Here is an 18,888-nt window from a genome sequence, read left to right on the forward strand (position 1 = left end):
CTAGGTCATGTGTTGCAGGAAGGTCTAAGCACTCTTACCTCAGTGCCCTTTTCTGCTCCTTTGTGAGAACAGCAATTCTCTCTCCCTAATGAGGGCAGCTGAGCAGATTCAACGGAAGCCAAGGCCATCCCACGAAAACCCTTTCCCTTTACCGATGAAGGTTCTGGAAGCCCTGAGGGTTTGAGACTGCTTATATTTCAGTCCACAGAGCCAGTGTCTCCGGAGCATCCCAGCTCACAGCCCTGATAACCCTGGGTCCTCTAAAGCGAGGCTCTTTGAGAGATCTACTGCTACATACACACCATTTATCACATGCCCTTCTCTGAAGTGAGATGATCATTCGCATACATATTTTTAATTTTAGGAAGTTATCTTCTCACTCTAAAAGCTTTCAGGTCAATTTGCTCCCTGTAGTCATATTATCCTGAAAAAGTTGCCTCGAGTAGATACCTTAGACTGTTATCATTCAACCAAGTCTACTCATTCACCACTGAGCTGTGTCTCTGATGTCACTTCTGTCTCCCTTTCAAGGTATATTTGGCTACAGTTTAAAAAAAAATTCTGTCCATTAATTTGTCACCCATTCCCTGCAGTGAAATGGAGCCCCATCGGGCTGGGTGCCTCTAGGTTGCTGTGTATTAATCATACCCTGGGACTCTTTGAAGATATTCAGTGTCTTCTTATTGATTGAACAAAGACTAGAAATGCTATATTTGCTTACAACATGCTGCACACAACATGCTGCGCTCCTAACAGAGTTGTGCATGCCATTTGGATAGGATGTCAGGATCTTCAGGCACCCAGTGTGGAGTTATGAATACGTAGCCTCTCAAGTGCTTTGGTAAGAGTCTAGAGACATATGAGAGATAATCCGGTGGGCAGGGATGGTTTCACCTTACTATCAACTTCAATGCTGCGGTGGTCTCGAGGACTTACAGGTGTAAACTCTCCCTTTAGCTTAAATAGAGCAGAGATTGTATTCACATCAGATTAGTTAGGGCTGACTCAAGGGTCCGCTTGGGATGCTATTTATAACGAGTAGTAATATGTAAAACACCAGTCACGTCACTATTCTTTTTCTAGCTACCATTTAAGACTAATCGTAAGCATTAGGAGGGAAGGTGGGCCGCCTTCTTTCTCCCTGCCTGATCCTCACCATTAGTCTCTTTGCAGATTTGAATATAACCCAAGCATATCTCCAGAGACTGTGAATCATGAAATGTGTCGCTTTCTAACGAGCTGGGTCTGAGACCAAGGGGATTTCAAGTGAAACTGGGGGGAAAAATGTGATTTCTCAGCAAACCACAGCAGGATACAGAAAAGGGTAATTAAAATGCAAATTCTAAGCATGGCTGCAGTAACGGAAAGGAAGGAAAACACAGTTTTGTACCCTGATTGTAGCAGTTCTAAAATAATTATTTATCTCTGGTAACATGATGGCTGAAAATTGTTCTATTGTTTAATTTCCTATTTTCCTAACTATAAAATTTTCTAAGAAAGCAAGAGGACAGAGTTTGTGTGTGTGTGTGTGTGTGTGTGTGTGTGTGTGTGTGTGTGTGTGTGTGTAAAATCAGTATTTCTTTAGAGAGAGAAAGACATACATACTTATCTAGTGGAAGGCATATATGAAAACTAGGGCTGCGGGTGCAGCTTGGTCAGTGGCAGACAGACCTCCCGCTTAGCACTGTAAAGGCTCTGGGATCAGATGCCAGCACAGGACAAAAATAAGGAATTATGTATGGCCAACGAGACACATCAGAAATATTCAAAAGACAAACAAGGCACAAACCCTGAGTCATTTGTAGGACACAAAGTCATCAGCACCTGCAATCCAGTCACCTAAGATTACCTTTCCGAGGCTGTGTTTGGGAGCAAGCACACCACAGTGGTCAAAACATTTGTATGTCTTAGGGGCTTAAGCCCTTAGAACTACCATGGGCACAACCTATGTGCGGTCTCTCCCTCTGCCCCAAACATTAGCAAACAGTCTTTCTAAGCAACAAAATTCCACGGCAGAAACACGTTTGTTATTATATTTTCTATAGTAACACATTTACCCAGGACCCACGGTAATATCATCCATTCCACGATGGTTGGTGGTGGACCTTGCCTGTTCAAGTCTGACCTGTCGATGTGCTGAGAGGCAAGCAGCAGCAGGAACAAAAAGGTCAAATAGGAGGCTGTGTGGCAGATAAACTTGATAAATGGCTTTCTGATGAACAGTCCAAGTGGGCTTTTAGGAGCTATCAGGTAGCACACGGAGAAGACGGGGAAAAGCAGTCCTATTATGAAACACGTCACCATCTTCACCGCCCAGTGTCTCCTCCTCCAGCCTGGGAACTCATCGTACCATCGGGATGCGAGTAGCTGCTGGCAGTTGGGCTGGGCAACAAACTAGGAGGGGAAAAAAAAAAAAAGAATGAAAATAATGCCCCTGTTATATGTAATGACCTCGGTTCACTGGGGAAAAAGACAATGACAACCTTCAACAGTTTTCCTAATTTCATGTTAAAGTCAAATTTAAACAAACCACATATCCTTTGGTAAAGCAGTATTAGAATTTAAAGACACAAGCTGTCTTCTCACATATAAAAAGACTGATCAAGGGAGTACGCAGAAGATAACACATTTTACTCACTCAGGAAAAACCAAAGAATGGTTCAGAAATCGGTCACAATGGTCTAAGTAAAATTGGGGCTAGAAACTCTTCGCTCCTGATCAGGTTTTGCGACGCGATAGGGTCCTCCCTTCATTTTGGCTCACAGCTTTAGAGTTTTCAGACTACCATCAGCTGGCCACCCTCCCTTGGACTGATGACAAAGTTCTACACCACAGTGGATGAGAATGAATATTCCGTCATCCACTTCGATACCCTGAGGTATCAGATGGGGAGACCTCATGGATGCCCTAAGAATCCCCTTCAAACAGGAATAAGCTTGGTCTGAGCCTTAAACACAAGTGCCCCTATTCAAGCTCTAGTATCTACTTAAGATTTACCTTTTATTTTAGGTGTATGCCTACATATATGTACACCACATGTCTACATGATGTGTACAGACCTGATGTATACAGAAACCAGAAACGGATATTGGATGCCCCTAAAGCTGGAATTACTGATGGTTGTGAGCTGCCATGTGGGTGCTGGGACTAAATAAGATGTAACCCATTCCCAGCACTGGAGGTTTTACTTGGTGGCATATGGTAACTAACTGGGGCACTGTCTCCCCTATTTTTTGGTGATTCCATTTATATTCCCTTTGCATATGCATATGATTTAGAAGCTTCTGCATTAGTAGGTTTCACATGGCTTTTAAGAAGGCCTTGGTTTCAGTGGTCCCTCCTCACATTCCTTCCCTTACCATGCCCTCATCCTAGTCAATCCTCTTATCCTAGTATTCCCTCCATTTCGCCATAACACTCAATTCTATTCATTCTTTTGGGGCGGTCCTTCTGATGCCATTCTTAAGTACCTAACCTCTGTAGTTACTTAGATTGTAGCACATAAATCAAGAGCCAGGAGCTGACACCCACATATAAAAGAGAACATATTTGTCTTTGGGGGGTTCAGGACTCTACATGCTATTACAGAGAATTTGCTCATCCATGCACATTGCTGCCCTATTTATAATAGCCAGAAGTTAGAAAACAGCCAAGATGTTCATAAACTAAAGAATGGATAATGGAAATGTGGCACATTTACACAATGGAATATTAGTTAGCTGTCAAGAAAATGAAATCATGAAATTTACAAGGAAATGGATGGAACTAGGAAAAAAAAACCTCAAACTGAGTGTGGTAACTCAGAACCCAAAAGACAAGTATTATAAGAGTTAAAAAACAAAACTTTTAATTGTTAAAGTAGATGATATCATCCTCTTTTTCCCTGCTCCTCTTTGTCGCCTTCCTTCCGACCTTCTCTGAGTTCTTTTCTGCCTCTTGTCAATTTGCTCAGCTTTCCAACTTTCTCCGAAGGACTCTTTCATAGAGCGGATGCTCTCTTTGACTAAACCACTGATCCATCTAGGGAACCCCTGGTGGAATATCTGCAGCCAGGGCACCTCTACCATCTTCCTGAGACACCGCCACCTTCTGCACCCTCCCTGCCTGGGGGAAGAAGGTTTTCACTGCAGGTCTGTGCCTCAGCCTCTGGCCAAGCCAACAGGAAGAGAAATCTCAGTGTTCAAACTTACAATGGCTCCATACATTCATAAAAGGGGCCCTGGAAAGTATTTTTAAGCTCTTGATAATTTGCATTCAATACCCTTTAAGTATTTCATAAGCCTGATCCTTTGACTATTTATGGAGCCACTGAGTCATAGGATCCTAATCACTGGTGACACTGTGAAAATAACTGAAACTAATCTCATTTCTACAAATAAATTGTGACCCTACACGAACGCACTAAAAACAACTGCACAAAATACTAAAATCCCAAAACACTGAGAAAAAAATGATGAGAAAGAATAAAGCTGAAAAGTATATTTAGAGATATTCCAATCAACCGAATGAGCCCCCACTGCAGAGTCAGGAACTGAACCCCTAACTATAGATAATACAAACTGAGAGGAAGCAGACAGTGAAAGCGACACAAAGAGTGTTTTGTTCGGATGTGAGTTATTTAGGTTTTTACCCTTCCTTCATATTTTCAGCTTTTCATTATATTTCTCTAGCTTAAAACCTCATACTCAAAATTTACACTACAGCTATATTCTCAAAAGAGTAAAATATGTATATTCTAGAGGCAACTATCCTGTCCGGTTTGAGCGTTTCCATACAAGTTTTTGTTTTGTTGTTGTTGTTGTTGTTGCTGTTGTTGTTTTTCCAAAATGTATTTTATAATGTTGACAACAGGGTTTAAGGGCTCTCTGGACACAGAGAGTCCATAGATGAAAACCCCTTCTGTTCCCTTATCCATTTAGATCCCTTCAAAGCTGCCCATGACCTTCAACTATTGCTGTTTCCCAGAGAGAGCTATACTTGTGTCCACAACAGAGACAATTCCTCTAGTCTCCCTGGGTATATTCAGATCATGTTAACTGATTATATCTATTTACTTCATTAATCAAAGCTGCATTTACTCATGCTGTTTCCTAATTTAGAGTTGGCACTGTCTATCAGACCAGTAAGTGGGGATGAGAGAGACCACAGTCTCTTGGAACTAGTAAGTCCATTTCTGGGAAATCAACACGTGTTGAAGATGGAGCATGTTATGGATGACTTGATTCAAGCTTCTGAAACAGAAAGGTCCAAAAAGCATCAGAGATGGTGCTCAATGTAAAATAATCAACAGAAATTCAAGGTAGCAAGTTAAGCCTGAAATAACAGACAGGCTTTTGACTGATACAAGGTGCATGGTGAATATACTTTGGCTTCCATTTAAGAAAGACTATACTGAAAATGTTGAGTAGAAATCCTTGGGCTAGTCTGAATTTTCTGCAGATGTAGTGGAAAGGGCTGCTGTCACCATCTTTTAGCATCTATGTAAAAAATTTCCTCTGGAAACTCCTGAGTCCATGCCCTTGCTATTTGTAGTGCTGGCTGAGGTCAGTGACACTGGCATCAGCTGGGAGCATGTCAATGATGCCCAGTATCAGACTCAACTTAAGCCCAGTGAGTAATGCTATGCATCGCACAACTCCTGTGGATGTTAACTGTTGGTAAACATTGGTTTAATGTATTAGATGCCTTGTGAAGCTATGCATACTTCTAATGTACAGAATTAATGTTTTAAGACTAGTAAGAATTCAATGTAAATAGACATTCTAGTGATTATAAAAATATCAAGTCTTAAATCTGTGAGCAAGCAAGAGAGACCTAATTATAACCTAATTTTAATTAATATATCATAAAAACAATAAGTAGAAAAAGATTTCTATGAGAAATAGCACATCCATAATAATAGTAATTATTGTTTACTATTGTTTACTATTGTTACTATGTTACTAGCCATAAAACAACTAGTTTGTGAATAACTAATTTGAAAATGGGGAGGCAGAGGCAGGCGGATCTTTGTTAGTTCAAGCCCAGCCTGGTCTATAAAGTGAGTCCATGACAGCCAAGACTACAAGAGAAATCCTATCTCAAAAACAAAACAAACAAAGCACAATTGGGCAGATAAAGCCAAAGTCCCCACAGCTCAGGTGGGACTCCCACATTCGTGGGAGAAGCTAGACTGCCCTGAAAGGTCTAGAAGGGGGTCTGAATTGTGGCCACAGCTCAGTGAGACTGAACTGCCAAAGATGCACAATCTAGACTGGTCCACTATCTAGACTGATCCGAGCAGGACCCTGACTGCTGGTCACATTTCCAAGGCCCAGCAGGGTCAGGACAGAAAATTAAACAGTGGCTCCCAACACAGCTGGTCTGAATCCCCTCAGCGTGAATGGACTCAGGCAGAAGCCTACCTCTGCTGACCCAGTCAGGAGCTTAAGGTGTAGAACAAAGTCTTCTGGAGCAGAAACCAGGTCACCTGCTGGTTCCAGAGAAGAATTCCCTAATCCCCAAAGGCAAGAGCATGTGACCTATAATCACTCACCAACTACCCACTCTCAACAACCAGTGAAGGACACCAGAAGCTACCATCCAACATCAGAAATAACGATATGACTAAAAGACAGTGTAAGAACGCAAACAACAAAAAACCAAAACAGCTTGGCATCCCCAGATCCCAGCAATCCCAAAGAAAGCAACCCTAAGAACTCAAAACACAATAGAAATACAAGAAAATGACTTCAGATCCTTAGTAATGAATATGATAATGGAAGAAACAAATAAAATCCATAATCAAATGCAGGAAGACACAGCCAAACAGGTGGAAGATATAAAAGAGGCCTATAGAGAAGCACTGGAAAATTTCAGGAAAATACAACAAACAGATGAAGGAAATTAATAAAACAGTTCCAGATCTGAGGATGAAAATAGAAATAGTGATAAAAGCACAGACAGAAGAAAAACAGGAACGAGAGACCTTAGAGAAGAAAGCAAGCAACCTAGTGGTGAGTTTCTCTAATAGAATACAAGAAATGGAGGAACAAATCTCAGGACTAGAAGATACAATTGTAGAACTCAAAGTAACCATCAAGAAAATGCTGAATCTGAAAATTCCTGACACAAAATATCCAAGAAATCAAGGACACCATAAAAAGACGAAACCTGAGATAAATAGGCATCGAGGAAAGAGAGGAAACCCAACCTGAAGGCCCAGAAAATATCTTCAACAAAATCATAGAAGAAAATTTCCCCAATTTAAAGAAAGAGATGCATATACACATACAAGAGGCCTAACAAATAAAATAGACCAGAAAAGCAAATCTTCTCACCACATAATAAGAAAAACACAAATTATACAGAACAAAGAAAAATATTTTAAAAGTGGCAAGAGAAAAAGGCCGAGTAACATATGGCAAACCTATCAGAATTGCACCCAACTTCTCAGCAGAGACCATAAAAAACAGAAGGGCCTGGACAGAGGTCCTGCAAACCCAAAGAGACTGCAGATGCCAGGCCAGACTACTATACCCAGCAAAATTATCAATAACCATTGACGGAGAAAACAAAATATTCCCTGACAAAAACAAATTGAAACAGTTCCTTTCCACAAATCTGGATTTCCAGAAATTACTTGATGGAAAACTCTACCCCAAAGGGACAAGCCACAACCAAAACTACACAGGAAATAGATAACTACGTCACCACAAAAAAACAACCCCACAAACTCTCACTGTAACCAACATCAAAAATTAAGGGACTTAACAGTCACTTGTCATTAATATCTCTCAACATCAATGGTATCAACTCTCCAATACAAAGACATAGACTAACTGAATGGATGAATAAACAAGATCCAAGATTCCTCTGCGTTCAAGAAAAACATCTCACCTACAAGGACAGATATTATCTCAACGTGTTCGGAGCCAGCCCGGGGTCATTCAAGGCTAAAAGAGTCTACTGGCTATGGAAAGATACTGATGTCCTGTTCCAAAGCTAACTTCCTCCTTTCAGCCTCTGCATAACTTCCTCCTTTCAGCCTCTGCAGATGTTGTTTAGCAGGTTAGCTTGGGACTTTCTGAGAGATAGTTAGCTAAGATAAGATAGAAATTGTTCCGAGATAAACCACAAGATGTTCCCCTGATGGTATCATCTGGAGACATTCTCGGGCTCCTCCTACTGCTTAGTTCCTGCCTCCACCCCATATAAGCTTTTGCTTTTGATTCAATAAACAGACCTTGATAGGAACGCTACTTGATCTCGCCTCTTTCTTTCCCATCCCATCTCTCAGGTATGGCTCCCCTCACGACCCCGTTATTACTGGTCCTGCTGGATGGGACATCAAGGTTATAGGCTGGAAAAATATTCCAAGCAAATGGTCACAAGAAGCAAGCTGGCATAGCCATTTTAATATCTAATAAAACAGACTTTCAACCAAAATTAATCAAAAGTGATGATAAAAGATACTTCATACTCATCAAAGGTAAAATCAATCAAGATGGTATCATAATTCTGAACATCTATGCTCAAAATACAAGGGCACCCACATTTGTAAAAGAACTATTAACAAAGCTTAAACCACACATCAATCTCCACACATTAATAGTGTGGAGACTTCAACACCCCAGTTTCACTGAAAGATAGGTCATTGAAACAGAAACTAAGCTGAGAAATAATATCATTAACCAACGTCATGAATCAAATGGATCTAATAAATATTTACAGAATTTTCATCCAAATACAAAGGATTAGACCTTCTTCTCAGCACCCCATGGAGACATCTCCAAAATTGATCACATGGTAGGTCACAAAGCAAGCACCAACAGATATAAGAAGATTGAGATAATACCTTGTATCCTATCAGATCACCATGGTCTAAGGCTGGACTTCAACAACAACAGAAATAACAAAAAGCATACACATACATAGAAACTAAACAACCCTCTACTTAATGACACCTGGGTCAGGGAAGAAATAAAGAAAGAAATTAGGGACTTCCTGAAATTCAGTGAAAATGAAGGAACAACGTACCCAAATTTGTAGGACACATTGAAAGCAGTGCTAAAAGGAAACTGCATAGAATTAAGTGCCTTTATAAAGAAATTGGAAACATCCCTCTTAAGGAACTTAACTACCCATCTGGAAACCCTAGAAAAAAAAAGAAGCAGAAACACCCAAGAAGAGTAGACATCTGGAAATAATCAAACTCAGGGCTGATATCAATAAAATGGAAACAAAGGGAGCAATTCAAAGAATCAACAAAACCAGGAGCTGGTTCTTTGAGAAAATCAACAAGATAGACAAACTGTTAACCAAACTAACTAAAAGGCAGAGAGACACTAACCAAATCAACAAAATCAGAAATGAAAAGGGAGACACAACAACAGACACTGGAGAAATACAAAAAAAAATCGTAATATCCTACTTTAAAGGCATATATGACACAAAATTTGAAAATCTAAGGGAAATGGAAAATTTTCTTGATCGATTCCACTTGTGAAAATTGAATCAAGATCAGATAAACAAATTAAATAGTCCTACTTCTTCTATAGAAATAGAAGCAATCATTGATAGCCTCCTCCCCATCCCCCCCCCCAAAAAAACAGGGCCAGGTGGTTACCAGACCTTCAAAGAAGAGCTAATAATCAATACTCTTCAAACTACTCCAAAAGATAGAAATGGATAGAACATTACCAAATTCATTCTATGAGGCCACAGTCATGTTGATACCTAAACCCCACAAAGACTCAACCAAAAAAGAGAATTCAGACCAATTTCTCTTATGAACATTGATGCAAAAATACACAATAAAATACTCACAAAATGAATACAAGAACATATCAAAGATATCATTCAACATGACCAGGTAGGCTTCATTCCAGGCATGCAGGGATGGTTTAATGTACAGAAATCCATCAATGTAATCCACCATATAAACATATTGAAAGAAAAAAGCCACATGATCATCTCCTTAGATACAGAAAAAGTATTTGACAAAATCCAACACCCTAAAGTGTTGGAGAGATCAGGGATACAAGGCACATACATCAACATAATAAAGGCTATATACAGCAAGCCAATAGCCAACATCCAATTAAATGGAGAGATACTCAAGGAAATTTCTCTAAAATTGGGGACCAGACAAGGCTGCCCACTATCTCCATATCTCTTCAATATGGTGCTTGAAGTTCTAGCTAGAGCAATAAGACATCAAAAGGAGATCAAGAAGATCCAAATGGGAAAGGAGGACATCAAATCATCTCTTTTTGCAGATGATATGATAGTGTACATAAGTGATCCCTAAACTTCCCCCAGAGAACTCCTACAGCTGATAAACACCTTCAGCAAATTGGCTCGATACAAAATTAACTCAAAAAGTCAGTAGCCTTCCTATATACAAAAGACAAACATGCAGAGGAAGCAATTAGAAAAACTATACCCTTCATGATAGCCACAAGCAATATAAAATATCTAGGAGTAACTGTAACCAAGCATGTGAAGGACTTGTTTGAAAAAAACTTCAAATCTCTGAAGAAAGAGATTGAAGATGACATCAGAAGATGGAGGGATCTCCCTTGTTCATGGATCAGGAGAATTGACATAGTAAAAATGGCCATTTTACCAAAAGCAATTTACAGATTCAATTCAATCCCTATCAAAATACCTACACAATTTTTAAAAGACGTTGAAAGATCAATTCTCAACTTCATATGGAAAAACAAAAAAAAACCCAGAATAGCTAAAACAATCCTATACAATAAAAGATCCTCAGGAGGAATCTCCATACCTGATATCAAGCTGTACTATAGAGCAATTGTAATTAAAACAGCATGGTACTGGCACAGCAATAGGCTGGTTGATCAATGGACTCCAATTGGAGATGCAGAAATGAATCCACACACATATAGTTACTTGATTTTTGACAAAGAAGCCAAATCTATTCAGTGGAAAAAGGATAGCCTCTTCAACAAATAGTGCCAGTCTACTTGAATGTCTACATGTAGAAAGATGCAATTCTACCCATATTTGTCACCATGTACAAAACTCAAGTCCAAGTATATTAAAGACCTCAACATAAAACCAGAGACACTAAATCAGTTAGAAGAAAAGTGGGGAAGAGCCTGGAACACATTGGCACAGGAGACAACTTCCTGAACAGAACGCCAACAGTCTAGGCCTTAAGGTCACAATCACCAGGCCAGGCGTGGTGGCGCACGCCTTTAATCCCAGCACTCGGGAGGCAGAGGCAGGCGGATCGCTGTGAGTTTGAGGCCAGCCTGGTCTACAAAGTGAGTCCAGGACAGTCAAGGCTATACAGAGAGACCTTGTCTCAAAAAAACCAAAAAAAAAAAAAAAAAGGTCAACAATTAATAAATGGGACCTCATGCGGTTGAGAAGCTTCTGTAATGCAGGAGACACTGGCAACAGAACAAAGTGACAGCATACAGACTGGGAAAAGATCTTCACTGACCCTACAAAGGTCTATTATCCAAAATATATAAAGAACTCAAGAAATTAAACACCACCAAACCAAATAATCCAATTGAGAAATGGGGCTCAGATCTAAACAGAGAATTCTCAACAGAGCAATATTGAATGGCTGAGAAACACTTAAAGAAATGCTCAACGTTTTAGTCATCAGAGAAATGCAAATCAAAACAACTCTGAGATTCCATCTTACACCCATCAGAATGGTTAAGATCAAAAATTAAAGTGATACCACATGCTGGCAAGGATGTGGAGAAAGAGGAACATACCTTCATTGCTGGTGGGAATGTAAACTTGTCCAACCACTTTGGAAATCTATCTGGCACTTTCTTAGAAAACTGAGAATAGGGCTTCCTCAAGACCCAGCTATTCCACTCCTTGGAAAATACCCAGAAAATGCTCCAGCACACAACAAGGACATATGCTCAACCATGTTCATAGCATCCTTATTCATAATGGCCAGAACCTGGAAACAGCCTAAATGTTCCTCAGTTGAAGAATGGATAAAGAAACTGTGGTACATTTGCACTATGGAAAACTACTCTGCTATTAAAAACAAAGAAATCCTGAAATTTGTGGACAAATAGATGGAACTGAGTGAGTTAACCCAGAAGCAGAAACACTCACATTGTATATACTCACTTATAATAGAGCACTAGCCCAAAAGGCATGTCCCATGAAAGTCTTCACTTACCAGGAGATTGGGACAGATGTGAGGACATCCTACTGGGACTCTAGGTAAGACAAGTATAGGAGATGGGGAAATAGAAGGACCCAGAGGGTTGTAGAAACCTACAAGAAAAACATTGTGATTGGTGGACAGGGGCCCATGAAGGTCTGCTCAAACTATTGCACTAACCAAGGACAATGCAAGTAGTAAACATCAAACCCCTACTCTCATCTAGCCAATGGACAGGACATTCTCCACAGTTATGTGGAGAGCAGGTACTGACTCTTGACATGAACTCTGGTGTCAGATATTTGACCACCTCCTCTTGGTGGGGAGGCCTGGTGGCACTCAAAGAATAAACAGGCTAACAACATGAGTGGAGGAGGAGGTCTCCCTCAGTCATAGACCTAGGGGAGGGAAAGAGGATGAAAGCAGGAGGGAGGGAGGAACGGTACGTTACAAATGATGGGATAACCATTGAGTTGTAATCTGAATAAATTAATAAAATAAAAAAGATAGAATTCATACCCAGGACTGCTAGAATGACCAAATAAATATCACATTCTATAGCCCTGGGATCTATATAAAACCAAATACAGCTGTTCAAAAACAAAAACCAAACAAACCAAAAATAAAATGAAACAAAAAAATTTAAAAATTAACAAATGTTTTATCATATCTGTTCACCATTAACCATTTGGAGGCATAAGTAATTAATTGCAATAATTTGTGAAAATAGCAACTATTTCTGGGATTCTGTCAATGTTTTCTTCAAAATCAACAGACATGGGGAGGAACCATTGATGGAACCATGCCTGAGTGGTTACTCATGTGTTGAATAACTTGTGACAGCACTCGGTGGAAATAGAGTGAGGTGTGATCCAGAGTCAGGGCTGACCTTGCAGCCCCCAGTCTCTGATGAGTAAACAGGAGTCCTGCACAGGGATGAGGCATATCCAGAAAGGGTGTTTGAGTGTCCACTGAAGTCAAACACTGAACTTTGCTTCTATCTCCATAGAGGCAAGAATCCATAACAGACATGGCAGATGGGCAGATGGGCATGCACGTATGCTAAGCTAGATAAAAGGGTCTAATCACTGATCTGTTTGTTCTGTTTTCTGCCCCTCATATTTCCACACACCATCCAGGCTTCCTAATTCTTAAAAAAAAAACTTTATTATGAAAAATGTGAAAATAAAAAGAAATCACACACTAACATTAAACAGACCAATATCTATACACCTCAGTGAACTTCTATGCAGTTAGAGTAGCCATCCACAGTGGAAATTATGTAGCTTCACAATAGACTTTATACTTTTCGTTATCTAATATATTTTATGCACTTATCCACCACCAAAAAATGAGAAATATAGGGCAGGGTTAGAAGTAGAAAAACAACTTTCTATTTTCTTTTATAACTCATGTCTATCACCATCTCTCAGTCCTTCCTCATCTCCTACTACCTCACTTTCATTGTTCTCTTTCCACATAATATACTGTACCCACATGTACATTTGTTTACACACACACACACATACACAGACACATACACACACAGAGGGGGAGAGAGAGAGAGATTGAGTGACCTCATTTAACATCATATATTCTAAGTACATCCATTTTCTGCAGACTTTGTGATTACATTTTTCCTTAGAGCTGAATAGCATTCATATAAATATATATAATATATAATCATATAATCATTACATGCACGTCAGAGTTTCCTTATCCATTCATCTGTTGATTAACAACTAGGTTTATTTCAATTCTTTGTTATAGTGAATAAAGCAGCAATAAACATGTGGATGTAAAACTCTGTATGTTAGACATTGAGTTATTTAGGTGTTTGCCCAGAGTGAAATAGCTGGGTCATATGGTATACTTCCTATGCCTAGGAAGATGAATTATGCCAAGTCTTTGGAAAGCAGAGGACCAATTCCACTGTTTCTCCCACAATTAAAGTCATGTTCACATGGTAGAAGTCCCTTTCAGCCAATCTAAACAGGGCAGTAAGATAGACAATGGGCTGTGTTTACTTTAAATGGGCTTATGAACAGACTTTTGAGACAGGGTCTCTCTATCTATCCGTAACTGGTCTGGACCTTGATATGTGGACCAGGCTGGTCTTGAGCTCACAGATATCTACCTGCCTCTGTCTCCCAAGTGCTGAGACTAAAGGCATACACTACTATGCCTGGCCTAAACAGTCACTGACTTTACTTTTAGGATCAAGTTCCTGGTGACCCTTCACTTTAGCTGTCAACTTGACAAAACCTGGAATTACCCAGGGAAAGCAGGCATGACTATGGGGGTCATCTTGGATGTTTTAATATGTGTGGGAAGAATAACCCAAATATGTCTGCCATCTTTGGATAGGGGCCCATATAAAAGGACTTGGCAGAAGGCAAACTATTAACTTTTGCACTGGCTTAGCCTTCACTTCACCCAGAGAGTCAATTTATTCTAGCTATTACTGATGATTCCTTCTCAAATATTAGGAACAGCCTTTTCAGCCCGGCAGTGGTAGTCCACTCCATTAATCCCAGTACTCGGGAGGCAGAGATAGGTGGATCTCTGAATTAAAGGGCAGCCTGGTTTACAGAGTGAGTTATAGGATAGCCAGGGCTACATAAAAAAACTTGCCTCAAACAAACAAACAAACAATAAAGCAGGATAAAACAAACATAGTCTGAAGACCAGGAATCTTAAATATTTTGGCAGGAGATTGGGACTATCTAAGCACCCAGCCTCTTGGATTGCACAACCACAGGATTCTAGGCCTCTTCAGTGTGAGACAGCTGTTGTTGGACCACTGTGATTGTGTAAGACAATCTATTAAATCTGCTTTTAATATATAACCATGCTGCTTGCTCTGTTCCTCCAGAGGACCCTGACTAATACATTCTAGGATGACTCTTCCTTCGCTGAAGTCCTGGATGATGACAACGCACAGCTTTGAAAACTATCCTGGCCATCCTGGGAAAGATTCTAATGATTACATTGCTCAGTTGTCTGCTCACTGAAGTTGGCATGAAACCATCTTGTCTGCAACACAGAATGACTACTGTGTTTTGGAGACAGCAGGGTTCACACAGTAACTGGCACATAGAGAGTTCTGTCTGCTCTCCTCAGTACTTTTCAGCATTTATCTTCAGCTTCCTGCTGTAGCCGGGTACCAGTTTCTCACTAGGATTATTGACTACAGGCTTGCCTCTTTCTTTTACTCTTTTTGGTTTCTTTATAATGATCCAAATCATGTTCCTCAAATGAGTAAGACATGATTTCCTTTTGCTTAATCATTTCAGGACTTCCATTTGTAATGACCACAAACTCCACTTGCTCAAGCCCTGCCCTGGCACAGCTTTCATCAGGGCATCCCAAGGCAATCACAACCAGCTAGGCAAAGACAGTCACTGGCCACTGTGTCCTATGGTCATCAGTAAGACTTTTTCAAGGGACCTGGACCAGGGCATTGATGGTACAAAAGAGAACTTCACTGATAACCCCCTGAGCTCAGGTACTGGTAAATTTGTTTTTATAAAAATGTGCATAGACTGTATCAGCATAAGCTGTTGGTAATCTGTTGAAGTGTACTTTTGATTGTATTTTTTAAATACTGTTCTATAAATGTCCATAAAATGGGCAGCTGAAATGACTCACAAGTCTGTCTCCTGCCTCTAGAGACTCACGGTCTAACATCTAGATGCCAGTGATAGCAACCTTCCCCTGGCCTCCTCCTGCTGTCTGCTACATGGCTGTCAATTCCTAGCATTCCTTGGCATACAGGGGCCTCATTCCAGGCTCCGCTTGTGTCATCACAAGACAGTTCCCTGGGTGCCTCACTTTGCACCAACTACCCTCTCATATAAGGATACCAGTCGTAGCCACACAGGGCCAAGGAGCCCAGTGACCTCATCTTCCGACGTCTTATGCACACTGAGCCTGCTTCCAAATAAGGATGTGTTCTTTAGCACTAGAGCTAAGTTGTTAAATACCAGGCTGTAATGTTCATAATTATATATTTTCTGAAGTTGCCCAATACACAGTTTTGACATTGTAGTTTATATTGCAGCTGCTATTTCATTTCGTATGCTGCCAATATATATCAACTCCACGAATCATTTTTAAAATCCCAATAACTCTATGAACACTTAATTAACTGTGATTACTAACTTAAATCCACATTCTCTTAAAACAAGACTCTTACTATGTTTTATGTATGAATCATGTAAGTTCAAGACATGCGTCCAGTGCCATGATGGCCAGAAGAGGGTGTCAGATGCCCTGGAGCTGGAGTTACAGGTGGGTGTGAATCACCATATGGGTGCTAGGAACTGATTTTTTTTTTCAAGAGCAGCCAGTGCTCTTAACCACTGAGCCATCTTAGAGATTCTAAAAGCTCATGTTTTTGATCAACTGAGATGACTCCTCAGAGGCAGACTACAGCTCCCGATCTTTCTCTTCTACTAGATGTTAAATCCCCCCCATCTTTCCTGTCGCCATTATTTCCTGTTTTGTTATTCCACTGTAATCTACAATGACAAGTGTTAAGGCTAAAACAGGCATAAATCTAAAGCTGCCCCTACATCACTCTGCAGCTGTGATTAAATCTTTCTAAGGACTTTCTAGAGATTTACCTATTCTGACTGACCTGAAATATTTCATTGCTTCCACAGAAGAAATTATCAGACAACCAATTTTTTATTGGTGAAGTCAGGGTCATCATGCAATGGAATTAGAAAAAAAATCTTTATATTTTGTGGTTTGAAATGTGGGGTATGGAACAGTAGTCTGGTTCAGAACTGCACCTTTAAGCATCATACTGCTTATCTAAATGTGTGCATTGCATTGGTTACTGGTAAACTATGTACACAGATGAGACATGAGTCACAAACTTTTAATATCCTCACACAACATCAAAAAGCATCACCATGAAGCTAACTTCGCCTCGGCTATGTACTATTCAACCAAAACACAATAGCAAGAAAGCAGGAACCAACCGACTCAGGTTCAAGCTTTGCTCAGCCACGATCAGAAGACACACAGAGGGCAAGTGGCACAGGAGAAGAAGATGCTTAGCCTCAGGAGACACAAGAGACATGCAAAGCTAAACCACATGGAATGAACTTCAGTGGTGAATGGAAAATGTCACCCATAGGCTCTGGCATTTGAATATTCAGTCTCCAGTTGGTGGTACTGGAGGAACTATGGCAATGGGGCAGGCCCTGAAGTTCCAAAAGCCTGTTGTCATTACCAGTCTCCCAGACTCGCTCGCTCGCTTGCTCACTCACTCACTCACTCACTCCTCACACACTCACTCCTCACTCACTCAGTCACCACTCACTCACTCAGTCACCACTCACTCACTCCCTCCTCACTCCTCACTGTTTCATACCCCTGTTTGAAACGTGAGCTCTCAGCTGGCAGCTCCAGCTGCCATGCCTGCTGCCTGCTGTCTTGCTTTTCCCACCTTTGTGGACTCTAGCCCTCTAGAATCATAAGCCAAAATAAACTCTTTTAGAAGAGTTTATTATATATAAATAAGTTGCCCTGATCGTCATGTTTTATCATAGGAACAAAAAAGCAGCTGATACACACACTAACAATATGAGGGGAGATTTAATGGAACTAGACTTTTCACACATTAACCACCAAATATGAATAGTTAACAACCTTGGAGAATAGTCAAGAGCATTCATTTTAATTAAATATATATATTACTGGCAATGAAGTCATTCTAACTCTCACCACATAGCCACAGAAAAATGAAGAGTGAACCCATACAAACATCTACATAAACACATAGTGTGTTGTTTTACTTATAAGAACACCACAGTAGAACAATGGAGTGCCCACTGACCCATGAAAAGGTGAGCAAAGCAGGTTATGTCCACAATTGTTAGGTTGCTCTTCAATGGAAAAAGGAAGTGTTACAATTGAGTGTGTGTGTGTGTGTGTGTGTGTGTGTGTGTGTGTGTGTGTGAATTTTATTATAATAATATGCTATTAAAATAAGCCTGCCTCTATCTTGTGGAGTCATTGTTACTCTGCTAGTAAGGTTTTTGTCAATTGGACAAAAACTAAGGCCATCTGGGAAAAGGTGACTTAATTGATAATTTACATATATATGTATATATGTATATATGTGTGTGTACATATATGCATATATACATATATATATAATTGGATCTTAAAAGTATTTGTGCTAGTTGTGTGTCCTTGCATAAGTCTTTAATCTCAGCACTAAGGGGGCAGAGGAAGGTGGGGCTCTGTGAGTTGAAGGGCAGCTTGCTCTACACAGCAGGTTCTACGGCAGCCAGGACTACATAGTGAGACTCCGTCTCAAGAAAAAGTGCTGCTGAATGGAAGAACAGGGAGGATAAAGCCAGCTCATGCTGTCTACTCCCGTTTATACAAACTCCTGAAAATGCTAACTAATCTGTAACTAGAGAGAGCGCACCTGCAGGTGCTCGAGGGGTGGTGCAATTACTGAAGAACAAAAGGAAGTTTGTTGGAACAGCGGCTATGTCCACATTTAGCCATGGTGATATTCTTGTAGTGTATGACACACTACAAAACTTACCAAATGTTCAACTCAAATATGTGCAGTTTATCAGTTGCCAACTTACTGTTGTTAAAAATAAGCTTGTCCCTATCTGCCGGGGCCATAGGTAGCCTGAGGAAAACTACCGTGGTATCAAGCACAGCATGCTGGTTAGGTTTTTCTCGATCGGACACAAGCT

General features: G+C 40.3%; 1 protein-coding gene across 5 annotated transcripts in view; it reads right to left on the reverse strand.

Annotated features, from left to right (window-relative positions):
* Positions 1-18,888, reverse strand: part of TRPC4 (transient receptor potential cation channel subfamily C member 4) — a 163,488-nt gene that overhangs the window by 49,980 nt on the left and 94,620 nt on the right. For 3 of the 5 annotated variants that reach the window (XM_084768321.1, XM_084768323.1, XM_084768322.1), the window contains exon 4: positions 2,058-2,394. In XM_084768321.1, the coding sequence (XP_084624447.1) occupies positions 2,058-2,394 (337 nt within the window). Of the gene's footprint in view, positions 1-2,057; positions 2,395-18,888 lie in introns of those variants that run through there. The other 2 variants (XM_084768324.1, XM_084768325.1) reach the window with 2 other exon arrangements.

This window comes from Acomys minous (genome assembly GCF_964271855.1).
Source record: "Acomys minous genome assembly, chromosome: 19".
In the NCBI taxonomy this organism is placed as follows: Eukaryota; Metazoa; Chordata; class Mammalia; order Rodentia; family Muridae; genus Acomys; species Acomys minous.